Source organism: Drosophila kikkawai, chromosome X (genome assembly GCF_030179895.1).
Source record: "Drosophila kikkawai strain 14028-0561.14 chromosome X, DkikHiC1v2, whole genome shotgun sequence".
Classification (NCBI taxonomy): Eukaryota; Metazoa; Arthropoda; class Insecta; order Diptera; family Drosophilidae; genus Drosophila; species Drosophila kikkawai.
In genome coordinates this window covers 5,910,785-5,926,829 of record NC_091733.1, presented here as the reverse complement: position 1 = coordinate 5,926,829, position 16,045 = coordinate 5,910,785, and the positions used below count along the sequence as shown (strand labels likewise).

The window sequence follows — 16,045 nt, the reverse complement described above, 5'->3', positions numbered from 1 at the left end:
GACGCTTGCGGACGCTGTGGCGAGACCGAAAAAAGTACCGATAGCAACCCCTTTACGATACCCGAAAAAGTACCGTTAGTGGACCTGTGGCGATACCGGAAAAAGAACCGTCTGCAGCCCCTCGACGATACCCAAAAAAGGACCGTTTGCAGACCTGTGGCAATACCGCAAGAAGTACTATTTGCGGACCTTTTGACGATACGTTTCAGATACATTTTTAATATCTATTTCCAACTCAATTTTTTTAGATTTTCGGGTTTTTTAAATGTAAATAAAACATACATTTATTTATGTTAATTATTTTTTATTATTTATCATTATTTAACTTAAAAAATTAACATTTAACTTAAGATTTGTTCATTTCCTTAAAACTAATAATACTTAATACTAATACAAACCGTCTTGTGCATTCTGCTTTTGTGTAGCTCTATCGAAATCTGCGTTCTCCAACGCAAATTTGTTTATAAAAGCGGCTGTAAAAATATAAATTATTATAAGTATATAAGTATTAATTATTTTAGGAATATTCATATATTGGGTTATATATTTATTTATTATATTATGTTTCGGAGTGAAGTGGACTGTATTTGTAGTATGTATGTAATGTAAATAAATGCTAGCGGGAACACAGTAAACGAGAAAGAATTAAGAATAATTCGAAATTGGAAAGTTTTACTGTGGCGCTTAGGCATTGTTTGGGAACGAGACACCCTGTATTGGGTTTCGCGCTCTTTGTTTTGATCGCCGCTGCCGGCGGCCTTATCAGCGGTCGCTAAGCGAGCAGCGCATCGCTGCTCATGCGCGCGAGCTTCTGCCCAGTAATTTTCCATTCATTTCTAACTCCTAACTGTAACTTGTTTACGTCTTCGACTAGCATAATCGAATGACGTGCATAGCCAAAGCTTAGTCAGTCACATTTTTGCTCTCAATGCAATCTAACGCAGCGCGGTCGACAATATTAAATGTAATTGTTCGGAAAAAAATAAAATTATATTAAACAGTATACACTAAGGCGGATTCATTTATAAACATTCTAAAAAACTGGTCCTTCGAGCCGGATCCACCAATACTGTTTATTTTCGGCCAATTAATTTAATTATTGAGGTTTTTGTCAACGGTAATCTATAGATTTCAAAATCGTATAGAGTCGTTATCTTTTCGCGATCGCCATGCGGAGTGTGATTCAACAACGGGGCTTTTGTAAAAGCCAAATCACACGGGCGCATAATAATGCCCTAAAATTTGTGGATGACATTCAATCAGTGGACACAATTGTGGTGCGCCTGTCGCAAATTCAAGACAATTATTTGCGGTTTGTGCGACATTCGGAAGAGCTGTACGCCTTCCAATCAGAGTCGGATTGGGAGAATCCGGACGACGATTTTGATGCCTATGAGGAGAAACATTACGCTACACACGCCATTCTAAGCAACACTCTGGAGGAGTTACGGCGTGATCAGACGTCTAACAATATTTTGGCCACTGTCCAAGCAACGGATGCGCCCCAGAGAAGCCATGTGGATTTCCAGTTCGAGCGAATCAAACTCCCAACCTTTTCCGGGAATTATGAGGACTGGAAACATTTTTCGGATATGTTTACGGACTCGATTGCTTCCAATTCGAGCCTGACGGATTGTCAACGATTTCATTATCTCAAATCGTATCTATCCGGAGACGCCCTCAATTTAGTCAAACATATTCCTGTGACTAATGAGAACTATCGGGAAGCATGGGATCGGCTTGAGCAGCGATATAACAAACAATCGCTAATTATCCGATCATTCCTCAACAGTTTCATGACCCTTCCCAGTGCTACGTCTACTAATCTCAGCACAGTGCGGAAACTGGCCGATGGCGCAGACGAAGTTATTCGTGGTTTGCGAGCCCTTGACTGCGAAGAGAGGGATCCTTGGCTAATCTTCATCCTATTGTCAAAATTGGATACCGATACTTGCCAAGCTTGGGCGCAGTGCGCAGACTCCGAGGGAAAAGGTGTGACCATCAACCAATTCCTTAAATTTCTCACCTCTCGCTGCGATACTTTGGAGGCTTTTCACTTAGTTCGACCAAACCAAGCTCGACGCGCAGCCACAACGCACCACGCAGATACGCATCCTAGACGAGAAGAACCCAAATGCACATCGTGCCAGCAAACTCATCAACTGTTCAAGTGTCCTCAGTTCAACGGACTCGACATCGCAGCTCGCCGGGAGTTTCTCAAGACGAAAAAGCTATGTTTCAATTGCCTCAGCCCAAGTCACGTGGCGGGTAACTGTACATCGAGACATACTTGTCGGATTTGTCGCCGCAAGCATCACACCCTGGTTCACCCTGGCTCGGCGCAGCCAACTCAAAACGGTAACTACTTGGAGAGAGCCCGTACGGACAGCCGCGATCGTCCATCAACCTCACAAGCGGCATCTACGATCGGCCAGAATCAACCGCCTGGTCAAGAGATTCATCAATCAGGGAGTTTACCTCCCGCGGAAAATAACTTCACGCATCATACGCTGGAGAATATTTCAGCTGCAGGTTCGCAGACTCTGTTGCCAACCATCCTTGCAGACGTCGTCGACGCCTGGGGAAATACTACAACCTGCAGACTGCTCTTGGACACTGGGTCCACAATCACCTTGGCGTCGGAATCATTTGTCCAGCGAATAGGCGTACGTCGAACGCACGCCCGGATTTCTGTACTCGGTCTTGCAGCCAACAGCGCTGGCGTTACCCGAGGACGCGCACATATCAAGCTGCGCTCTCGTCATTCGGACCAAACTGTCGAACTAGTCTCGTTTATTCTCAATTCGCTGACATCATCACTCCCGGCCCAGGCTATTGACACCTCATCTTCTACGTGGAAGCAAATCTGCGAGCTTCCTTTGGCAGATCCCACATTCTGCACGCCAGGATCCATGGATGTCATCGTTGGATCAGATCAACTCTGGTCTCTTTATACTGGAGAACAGAAATGCTTTGGTAACGACTCTCCTATCGCTCTGAATACTGTTTTTGGTTGGATTATTGCAGGCTCTTACAATGCATGCGATGATCACCTGACTTCAGCCGTTACTCATCACGCGGACCTCGACACGATGGTTCGCTCTTTCATGGAGATGGATAATATACATCCTAGCCAGGCTCTTTTGGACGCCAACGATCCAACAGAGCGTCATTTTGCTGCCACCCACACGCGCTTGGAGAACGGGGCTTACGTCGTCGAGTACCCCTTCAAGGAGCATGCGCCGCCAGTTGATTCAACTTTACCGCAGGCCATCAATCGCTTCCACTCGCTGGAACGCAAGTTTCGTCGATCTCCAGACTTGAAGCGGCAGTACGAAGCATTTCTGGACGACTACTTGCGACGTGGTCATATGGAACAGCTGACATCGGCTCAAATGGATGAGTCCCCAGACACCTGCTTCTATCTGCCGCACCACGCTGTCATCAAACTGGACAGTCTTACTACGAAATGTCGCGTAGTTTTCTATGGATCGGGAAAGGACAGCTCTGGAGTGTCTCTCAATGATCGACTTCAAATTGGCCCACCCATTCAACGCGATCTTCTCGGCGTTTGTTTACGTTTCCGGCAGCACCCATATGTTTTCTGCGCGGATATCGAGAAGATGTTCCGAGGAATTCAAGCCGCACACCAATTATCAGCGCATTGTTTGGCGCAAGAACGAGAATGAACCACTGCTTCATTTTCGCCTGTTGACGGTCACCTACGGATTGGCGCCGTCACCATTTCTGGCTGTTCGAGTTCTTAAGCAACTAGCTGAGGATCACCGCCACGAGTTCCCCGCAGCAGCCCACGCGCTTCTACACGACGCTTATGTAGATGACATCCCAACGGGGTGCAACTCATTCGAAGAGCTCATGATTCTTAAAAACGAGCTGATTCAACTGTTGGATAAGGCGCAATTCAAACTACGGAAATGGAGTTCCAACAGTTGTCGTCTTCTAAAATCATTGCCAGAAGAGGACCGATGCTATGAGCCTATCCAGCTCCTCGACAAATCAGCTGCGGATTCACCAATCAAAATTCTTGGCATCCAATGGAATCCCGGAAAGGACGTCATGTACCTCAATATCAAGGAGTGCGATCCGACCATTTCTCCGACGAAAAGGGAACTCTTGTCGCAGCTATCAAGAATCTATGACCCGCTTGGATTGGTAGCGCCGGTCACAGTTCTACTCAAGCTTATCTTCCAAGAAAGCTGGACAAGTGTTCTGCAATGGGATGACCCGATTCCTGAAACTCTACGCTCGCGGTGGAAGGCCTTGGTGGAGGATTTGCCAACACTTACGCAATGTCAAGTACCACGATACATTGCGTCACCATTCCAAGACGTTCAACTACACGGATTCGCCGACGCATCCGCGCAAGCCTACGGTGCGGTTGTATACGCTCGAGTAGCATATGCAGTTTTCAAATCACCCTAGTTGCTGCCAAAACCCGTGTAGCCCCGATCAAGCGTGTTTCGATCCCACGTCTGGAACTGAATGCTGCTTTACTTCTTTCTCGATTGCTCTCGATTGTCAAAGCCTCACTAACGATTCCTATTTTCGGCACAAGCTGCTGGACAGATTCAGAAATTGTGCTACACTGGCTTTCAGCTCCCCCACGAAACTGGAACACATACGTCTGCAACCGAACGGCTGAGATCCTGAACGACTTTCCTCGCAGCTGCTGGAATCATGTTCGCACAGAGGACAACCCTGCCGACTGTGCTTCTCGAGGACTTCATCCGTCCAAGCTTCTGGAGCATCGACTGTGGTGGAAGGGTCCATCATGGCTGGCCACACCGCCCTCTGATTGGCCATCGTCTACAAGCAAGTTCAGCGTATCTTCAAATCTCGATGTCAACACCGAAGAGCGATCTGTCAAGCCCACAACTCTACATAACTTTCCTGATGAAAGTATCTACGAGTTACTCATCCACAAATTCTCAACCTGGACGCGTCTGCTAAGGGTATCTAGCTACTGTTATCGCTAGCTACTGTTATCGTCATAGGAATCCGGCACCATTCCTTACATCCGAAGAGTTGCAGGCCGCACGTTGCCGACTCATCCGACACGTGCTACAAAATTTCTTTGCCAGAGAATATGCGCAGCTAGAGAATCGACGCCCGCTTAATGCTAAATCGCATTTAATTCGGTTCTCCCCATTTCTGGACGATCATGGAATTATGCGAGTCGGTGGAAGAATCGACAACTCTACACTCAACTTCAACGCCAAGCATCCAATCCTAATACCAAAGGATTCACCACTAGCTGGACTCCTGGTTCGTCATTTTCACGTTTCACATCTACACACTGGAGTTGATGCTACGTTCACCAATCTTCGTCAGCAGTACTGGATTCTGGGTGCACGCAATCTGGTCAGAAAGGCAGTTTTCCAATGCAAACGCTGCTTTCTTCAACGGAAAGGCACCAGTAACCAGATCATGGGAGAGCTGCCAATCCCTCGAGTTCAGGCTAGTCGCTGTTTCCAACATACAGGGCTGGATTACGCTGGACCGATCGCCATCAAGGAATCAACAGGACGAACTTCTCGGATCGGAAAGGCATGGTTTTCTATTTTTATCTGCCTAACTACAAAGGCAATCCATATCGAGGTCGTCAGTGATCTGACTGCAAAGGCCTTCATCGCAGCCTTTCAACGATTTATTGCCCGACGCACAAAGCCCACCGATCTGTACTCGGACAACGGAACCACATTTCATGGCGGAAAGCAAACTTTGGACGACATGCGACGCCTCGTCATCGAACAATCTAAAGATGAGAAACTGGCTGGATTCTTCGCCAACGAAGGCATTTCTTGGCACTTCATACCCCCATCTGCCCCTCATTTTGGCGGAATGTGGGAAGCCGGCGTTCGTTCCATAAAACTTCATATGCGACGGATACTTGGATCCAAGGCTCTTACGTTTGAGGAACTAGCGACTGTTTTGACCCAAATTGAAGCCATCCTCAACTCTCGCCCACTGTGGCCAACTGGGGATAATTCGTTGGACCCGCTGACTCCCGCTCATTTCCTGACTGGAGTTCCTTATACTGCCCTCTCTGAACCCTGCCGTCTGGATATGCAAATCAATCGACTGGAGAGGTGGAATCAGCTGCAAGCTATATCCCAAGGTTTCTGGAAACGGTCGCATATGGAATACCTGACATCGCTTCACGAACGCACAAAATGGCATCTAGAAACTGAGAATCTGAAGATCGACACACTGGTGGTACTCAAGGAGCCTAATCTACCTCCCTCTAAATGGATTCTTGGACGCATCAGCGAGGTGCACGCAGGATCAGATGACAAAGTACGGGTCGTAACAGTAAAGACGGCCCATGGATCCAATTACCAAAATTGCTGTCTTGCCTCTGTGCTGAACGACCGTTCAGGGGGGCCGGTGTGTTTGGGAACGAGACACCCTGTATTGGGTTTCGCGCTCTTTGTTTTGATCGCCGCTGCCGGCGGCCTTATCAGCGGTCGCTAAGCGAGCAGCGCATCGCTGCACATGCGCGCGTGCTTCTGCCCAGTAATTTTCCATTCATTTCTAACTCCTAACTGTAACTTGTTTACGTCTTCGACTAGCATAATCGAATGACGTGCATAGCCAAAGCTTAGTCAGTCACATTTTTGCTCTCAATGCAATCTAACGCAGCGCGGTCGACAATATTAAATGTAATTGTTCGGAAATAAATAAAATTATATTAAACAGTATACACTAAGGCGGATTCATTTATAAACAGGCATTTATTTAAACAAACACTTTATGAATTTTGGAACCCGTAGATCTTGTATAGAAATTATTTGGATATAATTTCTCGAATTGGGGAAATGTCAATGTTGACAGCGATTGTAGTCTTGTGGAGTGGACTGTATTGAATATGTATGTAAATGTAAATAAATGCTAGCGGGAACACAGTTAACGAAGAGGAATTGAGAACTATTGGAATTAAATTCTCACTGTGGCTATTGCATTTATTTATTTATTTAAACACACACTTTTGGATTTTGGCACAAATGTAGAAAATGAATACCGAATTATTTTGGATTTTTTGCCGTAGTGTCGGATTAATCGGACTTGGATTTAGACAATAATCATACAGAGAAGTTAAGACGAATTGAGTTTCGCAAAACCTAACTGTATGACCGGCAGCAATAATGTAATGGACTTATCTGGTGCGGTGTTAAAGCCACCGGAGCTGCTGGTGGATGAAATCCGGCTCTGATGGACCAAATGTTGGAGGGGGGCGGCTTTAAGCTGAAATGCACTCGGATAAATAATAACACGTAGGACTTGTCGGGGTGTTACGCGACGTGCGTCGAGATGTTTATTTATGTAGAAGTAAATTGGTACTGAATACAAAGAACAAAAACTAAAGCTAGGGAGAGCGGATTAGAAGCTCTAGGACTGGAAGTCCGGAGGAAGAGGGAGAGAAAAGGAGAGCGTAAGGTAAGGTATTTAATTTTTTTTTTTTTTTTATTTTGAAAGTTTAACATCTTAAGAATATTGTGTCCAAGTTTTACATCGATCATAGGAATATTGACGAAGTTATGCGGAGTTGAACGAAGGTCGGTTGGTGTTCAATGCATGAGAATCACAAAGTTTAAAGCGCTCTCCTGAATAATGCCATTTTGAAAATCGGTGTACACGATAACTCTAAATCTACTGAACCAATCGGTTTGAAATTTGGAACATAACTTCTTTAGGTAATTTTTCAGGTACTCACGTCGAGCTTTTTTTAATTTTAAATTTTATTATATTTTTTATTTAACAAATTAACTTAATTTTTTAGTCAAAAATCGGGGTTTTAACTTGAAATTTTGATAAAAAATAGGGAAAAAATTTTAAAAATAAAAACGCTTCGTGAATACCTCGGGACACTTATTCTTTAACGAATGAGGTATAATTTTTGTAGATCGGATGATTCTGTGGACAGTTAGAATGTACACCGCAAACCAACTTTTTTTGGAGGCGACTCCGGAGATTCCCTATAACTCCTCTACCTCTAAATATTTTTCAATACAAAATTTATCAAAAACTGTTCAAATGTTGTGTTATTATATGGTTTAATTCGTTAAGCTAACTTTAGCCGTTTGGCCCAACATTTTATTGAAAAGATGGCATTTTTGCACCGAGTTAACCTTATTATGGTATATTAGTAGGAACGGCCCGGATCGGCCGATCGGCTGTAGCTCTCCTAGTTTTTTAATTGTAGGATAGATTCGATTATTAGGGCAACTTCAAGATTATTGTAAATGTTTTTACTTTTGTGATTCCTTTTAACTAAAATATAAACTTTATATAATTATTTTCAGGGTGTCACGCAAATACGAAAAAAATAAAATGTCCGTATTTAATCTCGGAGTAGTTTTTGGACCAACTTTGCTCAGACCGAAAGAAGAAACAGTTGCAGCCATATTGGATATTAAGTTTAATAATATCGTAATCAATATACTCATTGATAACTATGAGAGGATCTTTAAAACCTTTCCAAGTGGTGGTGTCACATCCATAGACGTCAGCAAGACACCGTGCATAATGTACCCTACCAGTACCAATAGTCCGCCGGCGCGCATGCCTCGCGCCTCCCAAATAGGAAAGGCAGCTTCAACAGGTGCAGTGGGGGGGAGTAGTACCGAACGGAATGCAATGTTCTCATCGCAGCATAAAACCTATCGTTCAGTTGCGCAATCCAAATCAAGCTATACGGACCCCACAATGTCATCCAGCCTGCAAAATATTCCAAACGGAACAAACACGAGTTACGCCCCTGCCCAAGGCCAGACAAGTGCCAGTAACGCATCTTCTACTACAAGTGGGGCAGCAGCTGTAAGTAGTTTTCGTGGTGGGGAATGTACATCACTCTCGCCCTCCCTTCACATTTCAAATGGCCTAGTATCACCCTCTACAATTGGAAGTATTAAGAACTTAAACGCGATAGCACAGAACGAGCTAAGCTCACGACGTTATGTTGATCCTGTGGCCGGTACCGTTTATGGACTCTTAAATTCTAACATTGGCAGCAGTGGTGCAAGTAGTACGAGCAATTTGCGTCACCCTGAGTACCTGTTGGCCACGGCCACTCCAGTGTCTCAGTCTGCCTCTAGTACCCACATATATACAAACACGGTTGGTGTGTCGCCAAGCAATAGGATGAGTCTAACTAATGTTTCCCCGCCCATTACTACAGCACGAAAAGAACGTTTAGTTAGTAATGCGTTAGGAAGTGCTGCCACATCAAGTGGTCCACAGCAGCACCCTCCAGTCCAACGCGGACTGTATTCCTACGGACAGGCAAAGCACTATTCTCCCATGGTGCCAGCATCGACATCAAGCTCTAATGACAGTGTATGTGACTCGCTGTCATCTAATAATGGCTTCACCTCCGTGGTAGTAAATACTAACAGCGGCAACACCGGTAGTGGCAGTGTGCCTGAGCCTCACATACGGAATATAAAAAACTATGCTCCGACAGTTGCGTCACAAACGGCATCCTTGTCAACACTTCTTGGGCCAACTTGTGGTGAGGATATTGTAATGGCAACAGTGGCGCCTTCCGTTATAGGTAATAATACCGTAATAGGTGGGAGTCTTAGCGGAAGTGGCTCCATCAACGAAAACTCAGACTATCCGCCTGCTAAAATGCATCGCAATCGTGACATAAACCAAATTGAACGTGATTTGTCAACCGGAACAGCGTAAGTATTAAAAGCTATGTACTTACGTTTAATTCATAAGTTAATAGAAGAAGGAAACGCTATGGTCGAGTACTATTATCTTATAATGCTATTCATAGTATTCTTTAAATTAAAAAATCAATCAATAAATACTTATCAACCAATATTATTTAAATACCAAGCCATAGCCTTTAGGAAATGGTGCACGTAACTAACTACCTTAGCCAATCACAAATACCAATACATCTAAATCGATAATTAAAAAATAACTAATTTTGATATGTTTCTAGTCGTGTTCGTACCCTATACGCTTGCATGGGAGAAAGTGAGGGTGAACTTTCGTTTGAGCCAAATCAAATTATAACTAATGGTAAGTTGAACCATTAAGCGCCGCTTTTTCAAAGTCAGGTTAACTTTTGTCATTAAGGTAAATTGTTGCTTCAGAGAAAAGTGGTGCCCAAATATAACTTTTGTCTCTATCTGAATAACACATTTTTAACTAGGGGAATGCCTCTAAATAAAGTTTTCATTCAGATGACATTAGGAGACATTATTAGCCTATACCACTCAAAATAAAAAAAAATTACCTCAATGACAAAACTAACAAAATATTGAAAAATCGGCCTCAGGAAAAACAATTTTTTTTTAACATATGCTTTGTCTCATATATAGTTCGATATTCTCACGAGCCTGGTTGGTTGCAAGGCACACTAAATGGTAAAACAGGACTCATTCCGGAGAACTACGTGGAACACTTGAAAACACATCAGTAGACCCTGTTCTTATAAAGCTATTTCTAATTTTAATTTATATTTTCATTAACTTACGCTTTTAAAAAAAAATTACGACTTCGTATTCAGGTGCTCCGGGTTTCGTAAATTTGTTTTCATAGTTTTGTTATATTTTTTTATATTATATGCATATCATATTTAAATTTTCCTTTCTGCTCGGACATCTGACTTAGTTGATTTCAGATGCTACTGACTGTTAAAATGTATTTTTTTTTTCGATTGTTAGTTTTGAAGTAAAATAAAGGCAGACATTTCAAGGAATGGTAGAATTATACAAGGTAGTCCCGTCGGAAAAATAAGCCCTAGTTCGGCTTATTAAAGTGTGTGTGAGACGGGTATAGCCTGAAGGTTTGAATGAAATGACTAACTGAATAAGCACGAGTTGTCAAAATAAGCCCTAAAACCCGAACGATTTGGACCCGACGGGACTACCTTGTATAACTCTATCATGTTTCAAGGTAACTATTTTCTGTCTCTAGCAAATAGTATTCGATTTTAAAAACCAAAACACTTTAACATTTAATTTGGCAGAGACCAACTGCCTGTTTTCAAAAACGCAAACGCATCGCAAGAAACTTGCGAAAAACCGGAGCACGACTGAATGGTAAAAAATGCAAAGTGAAAACAAGAAGTTTTAACATAATCGGTATCTAAACAAAGTTTAGATGTTTGTTCTAAAATGCCAACCCTGAAACCACCAGTTGATCCTAGAAGTAAATATATATATTTCCATGACTTTAGATGTACAAACTTATATTTAGATCATATGAAGTATAAATACGAAAGTCTAACGGCAAAGATTTTTTTTATTGATTGTTATGCGCTTAATTTGTTGCTTATTTATAAATAATTCTAAAAACAAAATTTTTAAAGATTATAAGGTATTTAATCTTAATTGCAATTCTAAGAAAATAAATAGCTAGTGCCTTATAAATGTATAAGAATTTTGTCTTGCCACAGAATTCTACCATAACTCATCTGTAAAGCTTCTTCAATTCTTTGTTGTTTATGGTACGTAATTGTTTTTTTTTTCTTTGTTACATATATATATATATATTTTTTTTTTGGCATTACTGCAACTATGGGATCTTTTCGATTTTTTTTTCAATTTGAATCGCTATTTTGTTTTATACTTTTTGTAGCCCTTGAAATAATATAACATGTGTATTGTAATTAATAAACATATAAAACTAATGAAATAGAACTAATTATTTGCTATTTCTACTGTGGAGGAAGTTCTGTACCACCGGGTATATGCCTATGTGCATATGCCCGAGATTCCTAGGGTCCATTCAACAACGTTTTTAGAAGCGGTACAATGTGATGACTACAAGCTTCAAATCGCATCGATCCCGAACCATTGACGCAGTTTCCATAGGTGGCGCAAGGGTGTAAGTGTTGACCCACTTTTCATTTGTACCTTCTCAGTAACCTTTTGATTTACTTTTAGTTGTGTCTTTCGTTGTAACAGTCAGAACCATAGTATATTTATTCAAAGGTAAAATCGTATCAAATCTATTGCCATTTGTTTGTCAGGTTGTTTCGGTTAGTATATCAAACTAAATAAAACAAAAAAGTGTCCCAGAATCCAGGTCAGTGCATTTTTATTTGATTGAAGGGGAGAGTTCTTTCAATTGGTTTTACACTGACATCTAAATCAAAAAGCCTACAGGAATGCAACGATAGTTACCATCCGACATCCCTCTATCATCAAAACTTGCTACTCTTCCTTCTGGAAGATAGGTATCTTAAGGGGTTATATACAGTTGTACCGCGCAAAAAAATGCAATTTTGTCGATTTTTTTTACATCATAAAAAATATTTATTAACAAGAAAGGAAGCTAACTTCGGCACGCCGAAGTTTGTATACCCTTGCAGATTGGTTTTCATATTTATATTATAAATTATAATGCCGAAAACAGACACTAAACAGAGTTTCATAACATTTTAACTATACTTATAATGTTTACAGTTTGACAGTTACAGTTTTACATTCCCAGCTTTACATTTTCTCTACATTTACCGATCGTTTATATGGCAGCTATATGATATAGTTGTCCGATTTTCATAAAATTTATACCAAAATCCTATAACAAAAGGTAAAGCTCATATCTCAAAGTAGATGAAAATACGTTGAAAAACAACGAAGTTATAATTTTTTCGATTAATTTCCCGATCGTTCCTATGGCCGATATAGTGGTCCGATTTTTATAAAATTTTTACGAAAATTCTGGAATAATATAAAATGGCTATATCTCAAAAATGATGGAATAATATTGAAAAACAGCCAAGTTATACTTTTTTTTCCAAAAATTTCTCGAACATCTGTATGGCAGCTATATGATATAGCCGTTCGATCCGGCCCGTTCTGACATATATAGCAGTGAGAGCATATAGAAGACTATATGCAAAGTTTCATTCAGATAGCTTTAAAACTGAGGGACTAGTTTGCGTAGAAACGGACAGACGGACGGACAGACGGACAGACGGACGGACAGACGGACATGGCTAGATCGACTCGGCTATTGATGCTGATCGAGAATATATATACTTTATAGGGTCGGAAACGTCTCCTTCACTGCGTTGCAAACTTCTGACTGAAATTATAATACCCTGCAAGGGTATAAAAATGTTTTGCCGACGTTGTTTAGTACATGTTTCTGGGTACTTTATAAAATTTGTTCATAAAAAAATATTAAATATCAAAAATGTTATGGCCGAATTCCAAGATCGTCTTTTTTTTGATGGTGACTTGCGGTGGACATCATATCCTGAGAACGGTTCATCCGAAATCAAAAATTAACAAAATTTTCGTTAGTATATTGTATTGCCTAGTCCTCTAGACCATGGATTTGTAAAACTTTTGATTAAAAAAAAAATGGCGACAGTTTTAACAAAAAATGTACTTTTTCAATGTATAAGATTTTCGATTTTTATGCTCTAAAAAAAAAGTTTTCAAAAAAAATTAAAAATTCTTCGTTAGAGGACTAGCTATTGTGAAATTAAATAAGTGGTCAAAATTTGGTGTTGATCGGATTAATAGTTTTTTAGTAATCGTGTCCACCGCAAAGGTAACTTCGAAAAAAAACGATTCTTAGATAATCGCGTTTAAAGTTTCAAGTTTGTTCAAGCCGATGCGCAGGTCGTGCACTATAAATAGCTACAACTTCTGTTCTAATGCTTCGATCGTTATGAATTATGGTAGAATATTCTCAACAGTATATATATATGTTATGTTTGGGAGCGAGCAGACAGAAGCGATCACGTCGAGTGCTTATTACCAACTGTTTATTCATATAGTATACTGAAGAAGTGTAAGGTTGCCAGATAGGATAGAATGTGTGTTGTACAATGTGAACATATTTTGTGAAGGTTTAAAATTAAGAATACATTTGATTATACATAACACATCTCCTCCTTTAATTTACGAGCGATGCGGATGTTTTTGTTGTCTGAAGTCCTTAGGCTTGTAACGATCGACTTCTTGGCGAACTCTGGTGCTTTGACGTATTGGGATGCCCGAACGACGACGTGTTTGTTGTAACTGCACCGGTTGTTGGTTGGGTGCTGCTATGTTCTCCGGTGGATCAGGGACAGGATCAGGTTCTGAACAGCTGGCGTAGTTAACGGTTGATCTGGTCGTTGTGGTCCTTGACTGGAAGCTGACTGTGGGAGTTCAGGAACCCACCAAATCTCTGGAGATCTCTTTATGTCGTTGAGTACTGGCAACTTCGGTTTCAACTGATTGAAATGGCGCTTGAAAAAACCATTTTTTGTTTTTACAACATAAATCATTTTTCCAATGGAACGGTCGATGATGCCTTCTATCCACTTTTCTCCCCTTGAATAATTTCGAGCATAGACCATTTGATTTGGAACGTACTTTGTTGCTGGCTGTTTAGCTTGAGTAGGTTGCTCGAAAAGTTGACTTAAAACGGTACGGACTGGTCGACCATGAATTAACTCGGCAGGAGTTTTCCCTTGTGCATTAGGAGTAAACCTGTAAGAAGCAAGATATTTAGTTACTGCTACTCGTACTGGTATACCGTCTTGAAGGTTCTTCTTGACTGAGTATTTAAACGTCTGTACAAAACGTTCTGCTAATCCGTTGGATGCTGGGTGGAACGGTGCTGTTGTGATGTGCTTTACGCCGTGTAGTTTGCAGAATTCTTTGAAGGCGTCAGCCGTAAGCTGTGGACCGTTGTCGCTAACTAGAGTCTTTGGGTATCCTTCTATAGCGAAAATTGATGATAATGCAGCGATCGTGTTATCTGTGGTTGTAGACGACATTTGAACAACAAATGGAAACTGCGAGTAGGCGTCTACACATATAAGCCACATATTGTCGAAGATTGGGCCTGCGAAATCGACATGAATTCGCTCCCATGCTGCTGTTGCTGCTGGCCAACTTTGGAACTCCCTTGGTGGTGCTGGATTGTTGCATTTGCAGATGTCGCATGACTGAGCAATATTTTTAATGTCATCGTCTATGGTAGGCCACCAAACATGCTGTCTAGCTAGCTGCTTCATTCGAACAATGCCCCAATGACCTTCATGTAAAAGTTTCAGGATATGGGCACGTAGGCTAGAAGGAATTACAATACGGTTTGCGTCTTTGTGTAGGCAAAGCAACTGCTTGTTGATGGTGAGAGCAAACTTCCGGTTAAAGTAAGGCAATAAGGCTTCGTTGCCTTGCTGAAGTTTTTCTGGCCATCCTTCAGATACATATTGAAGGACTTGTTTCAGAACTTTGTCTTTATCCACATGGTTGCGAATGGTCTCTGAATTGATTGGTGGAGTTGATTCCAATACTGTGTAGCAAGCTTCCTCTTCTTTATCAAAGTCTGGATCTGTGCCCACTGGAAGGCGCGAAAGTGCATCTGCATTACCATGAGCAGATGTGGATCGGTACTGGATCTCAAAATTGTAGGCCATGAGAATAATGGCCCAACGTTGTAGTCTGTTTGACGTCATTAACGGCAGGTGCTTGCTTGGATTAAAAATAGTTACAAGCGGCTTATGGTCTGTAAGTAGAATGAACTTTCTTCCATAAAGATACTGGTGGAATCGTTTAACTCCAAATACTATGGAGAGTGCTTCCTTTTCGATTTGGCTGTACTTAGCCTGGTGCTTGTCTAGTGTTTTCGATGCGAACACAATGGGTCTCTCTCCGCCGTCTGGTTGAAGATGCGAAAGGACTACCCCGATGCCAAAGGATGAGGCATCTGTGGCGAGGACTAGCGGTAATTTTTCATCAAAATGAGCTAGTTGCGTTGCGTTGATGATGTGAGACTTCAGAGCTGTAAACGCTTGTTGCTGTTGTAGACCAAAGTAGTACTTTACGTCTTTTCTTCGAAGTTGATTCAAAGGAGCCGCCAACTGCGAATAGTTTGGAATAAAGTTACAATAATAATTTACTTTACCCATGAATGCTTCCAACTGTTGTAAATTAGAAGGTGGACTCAAACGTTTAACTGCCTCTAAGCCTGAGCTGTCTGGAAGAATCCCGTTTGCGCTGATTCTTCGCCCCAAATATTCAATTTCGTCTTTGAAAAAGAAACATTTTTC

At 41.6% G+C, this 16,045-nt stretch overlaps 1 protein-coding gene across 4 annotated transcripts in view; it reads left to right on the top strand.

Moving 5' to 3' along the window:
* Graf (GTPase regulator associated with FAK) overlaps window positions 1–11,685 on the top strand; it is an 88,107-nt gene extending 76,422 nt beyond the window's left edge. For all 4 annotated transcript variants that reach the window (XM_041774969.2, XM_041774970.2, XM_041774968.2 and 1 more), the window contains 3 exons: window positions 8,325–9,707; window positions 9,977–10,056; window positions 10,359–11,685. In XM_041774969.2, coding sequence (XP_041630903.1) covers window positions 8,325–9,707; window positions 9,977–10,056; window positions 10,359–10,459 — 1,564 coding nt within the window. In that variant the 3' untranslated portion in view covers window positions 10,460–11,685. The remainder of the gene's footprint in view (window positions 1–8,324; window positions 9,708–9,976; window positions 10,057–10,358) is intronic.
* Window positions 11,686–16,045: the final 4,360 nt, after the last annotated feature.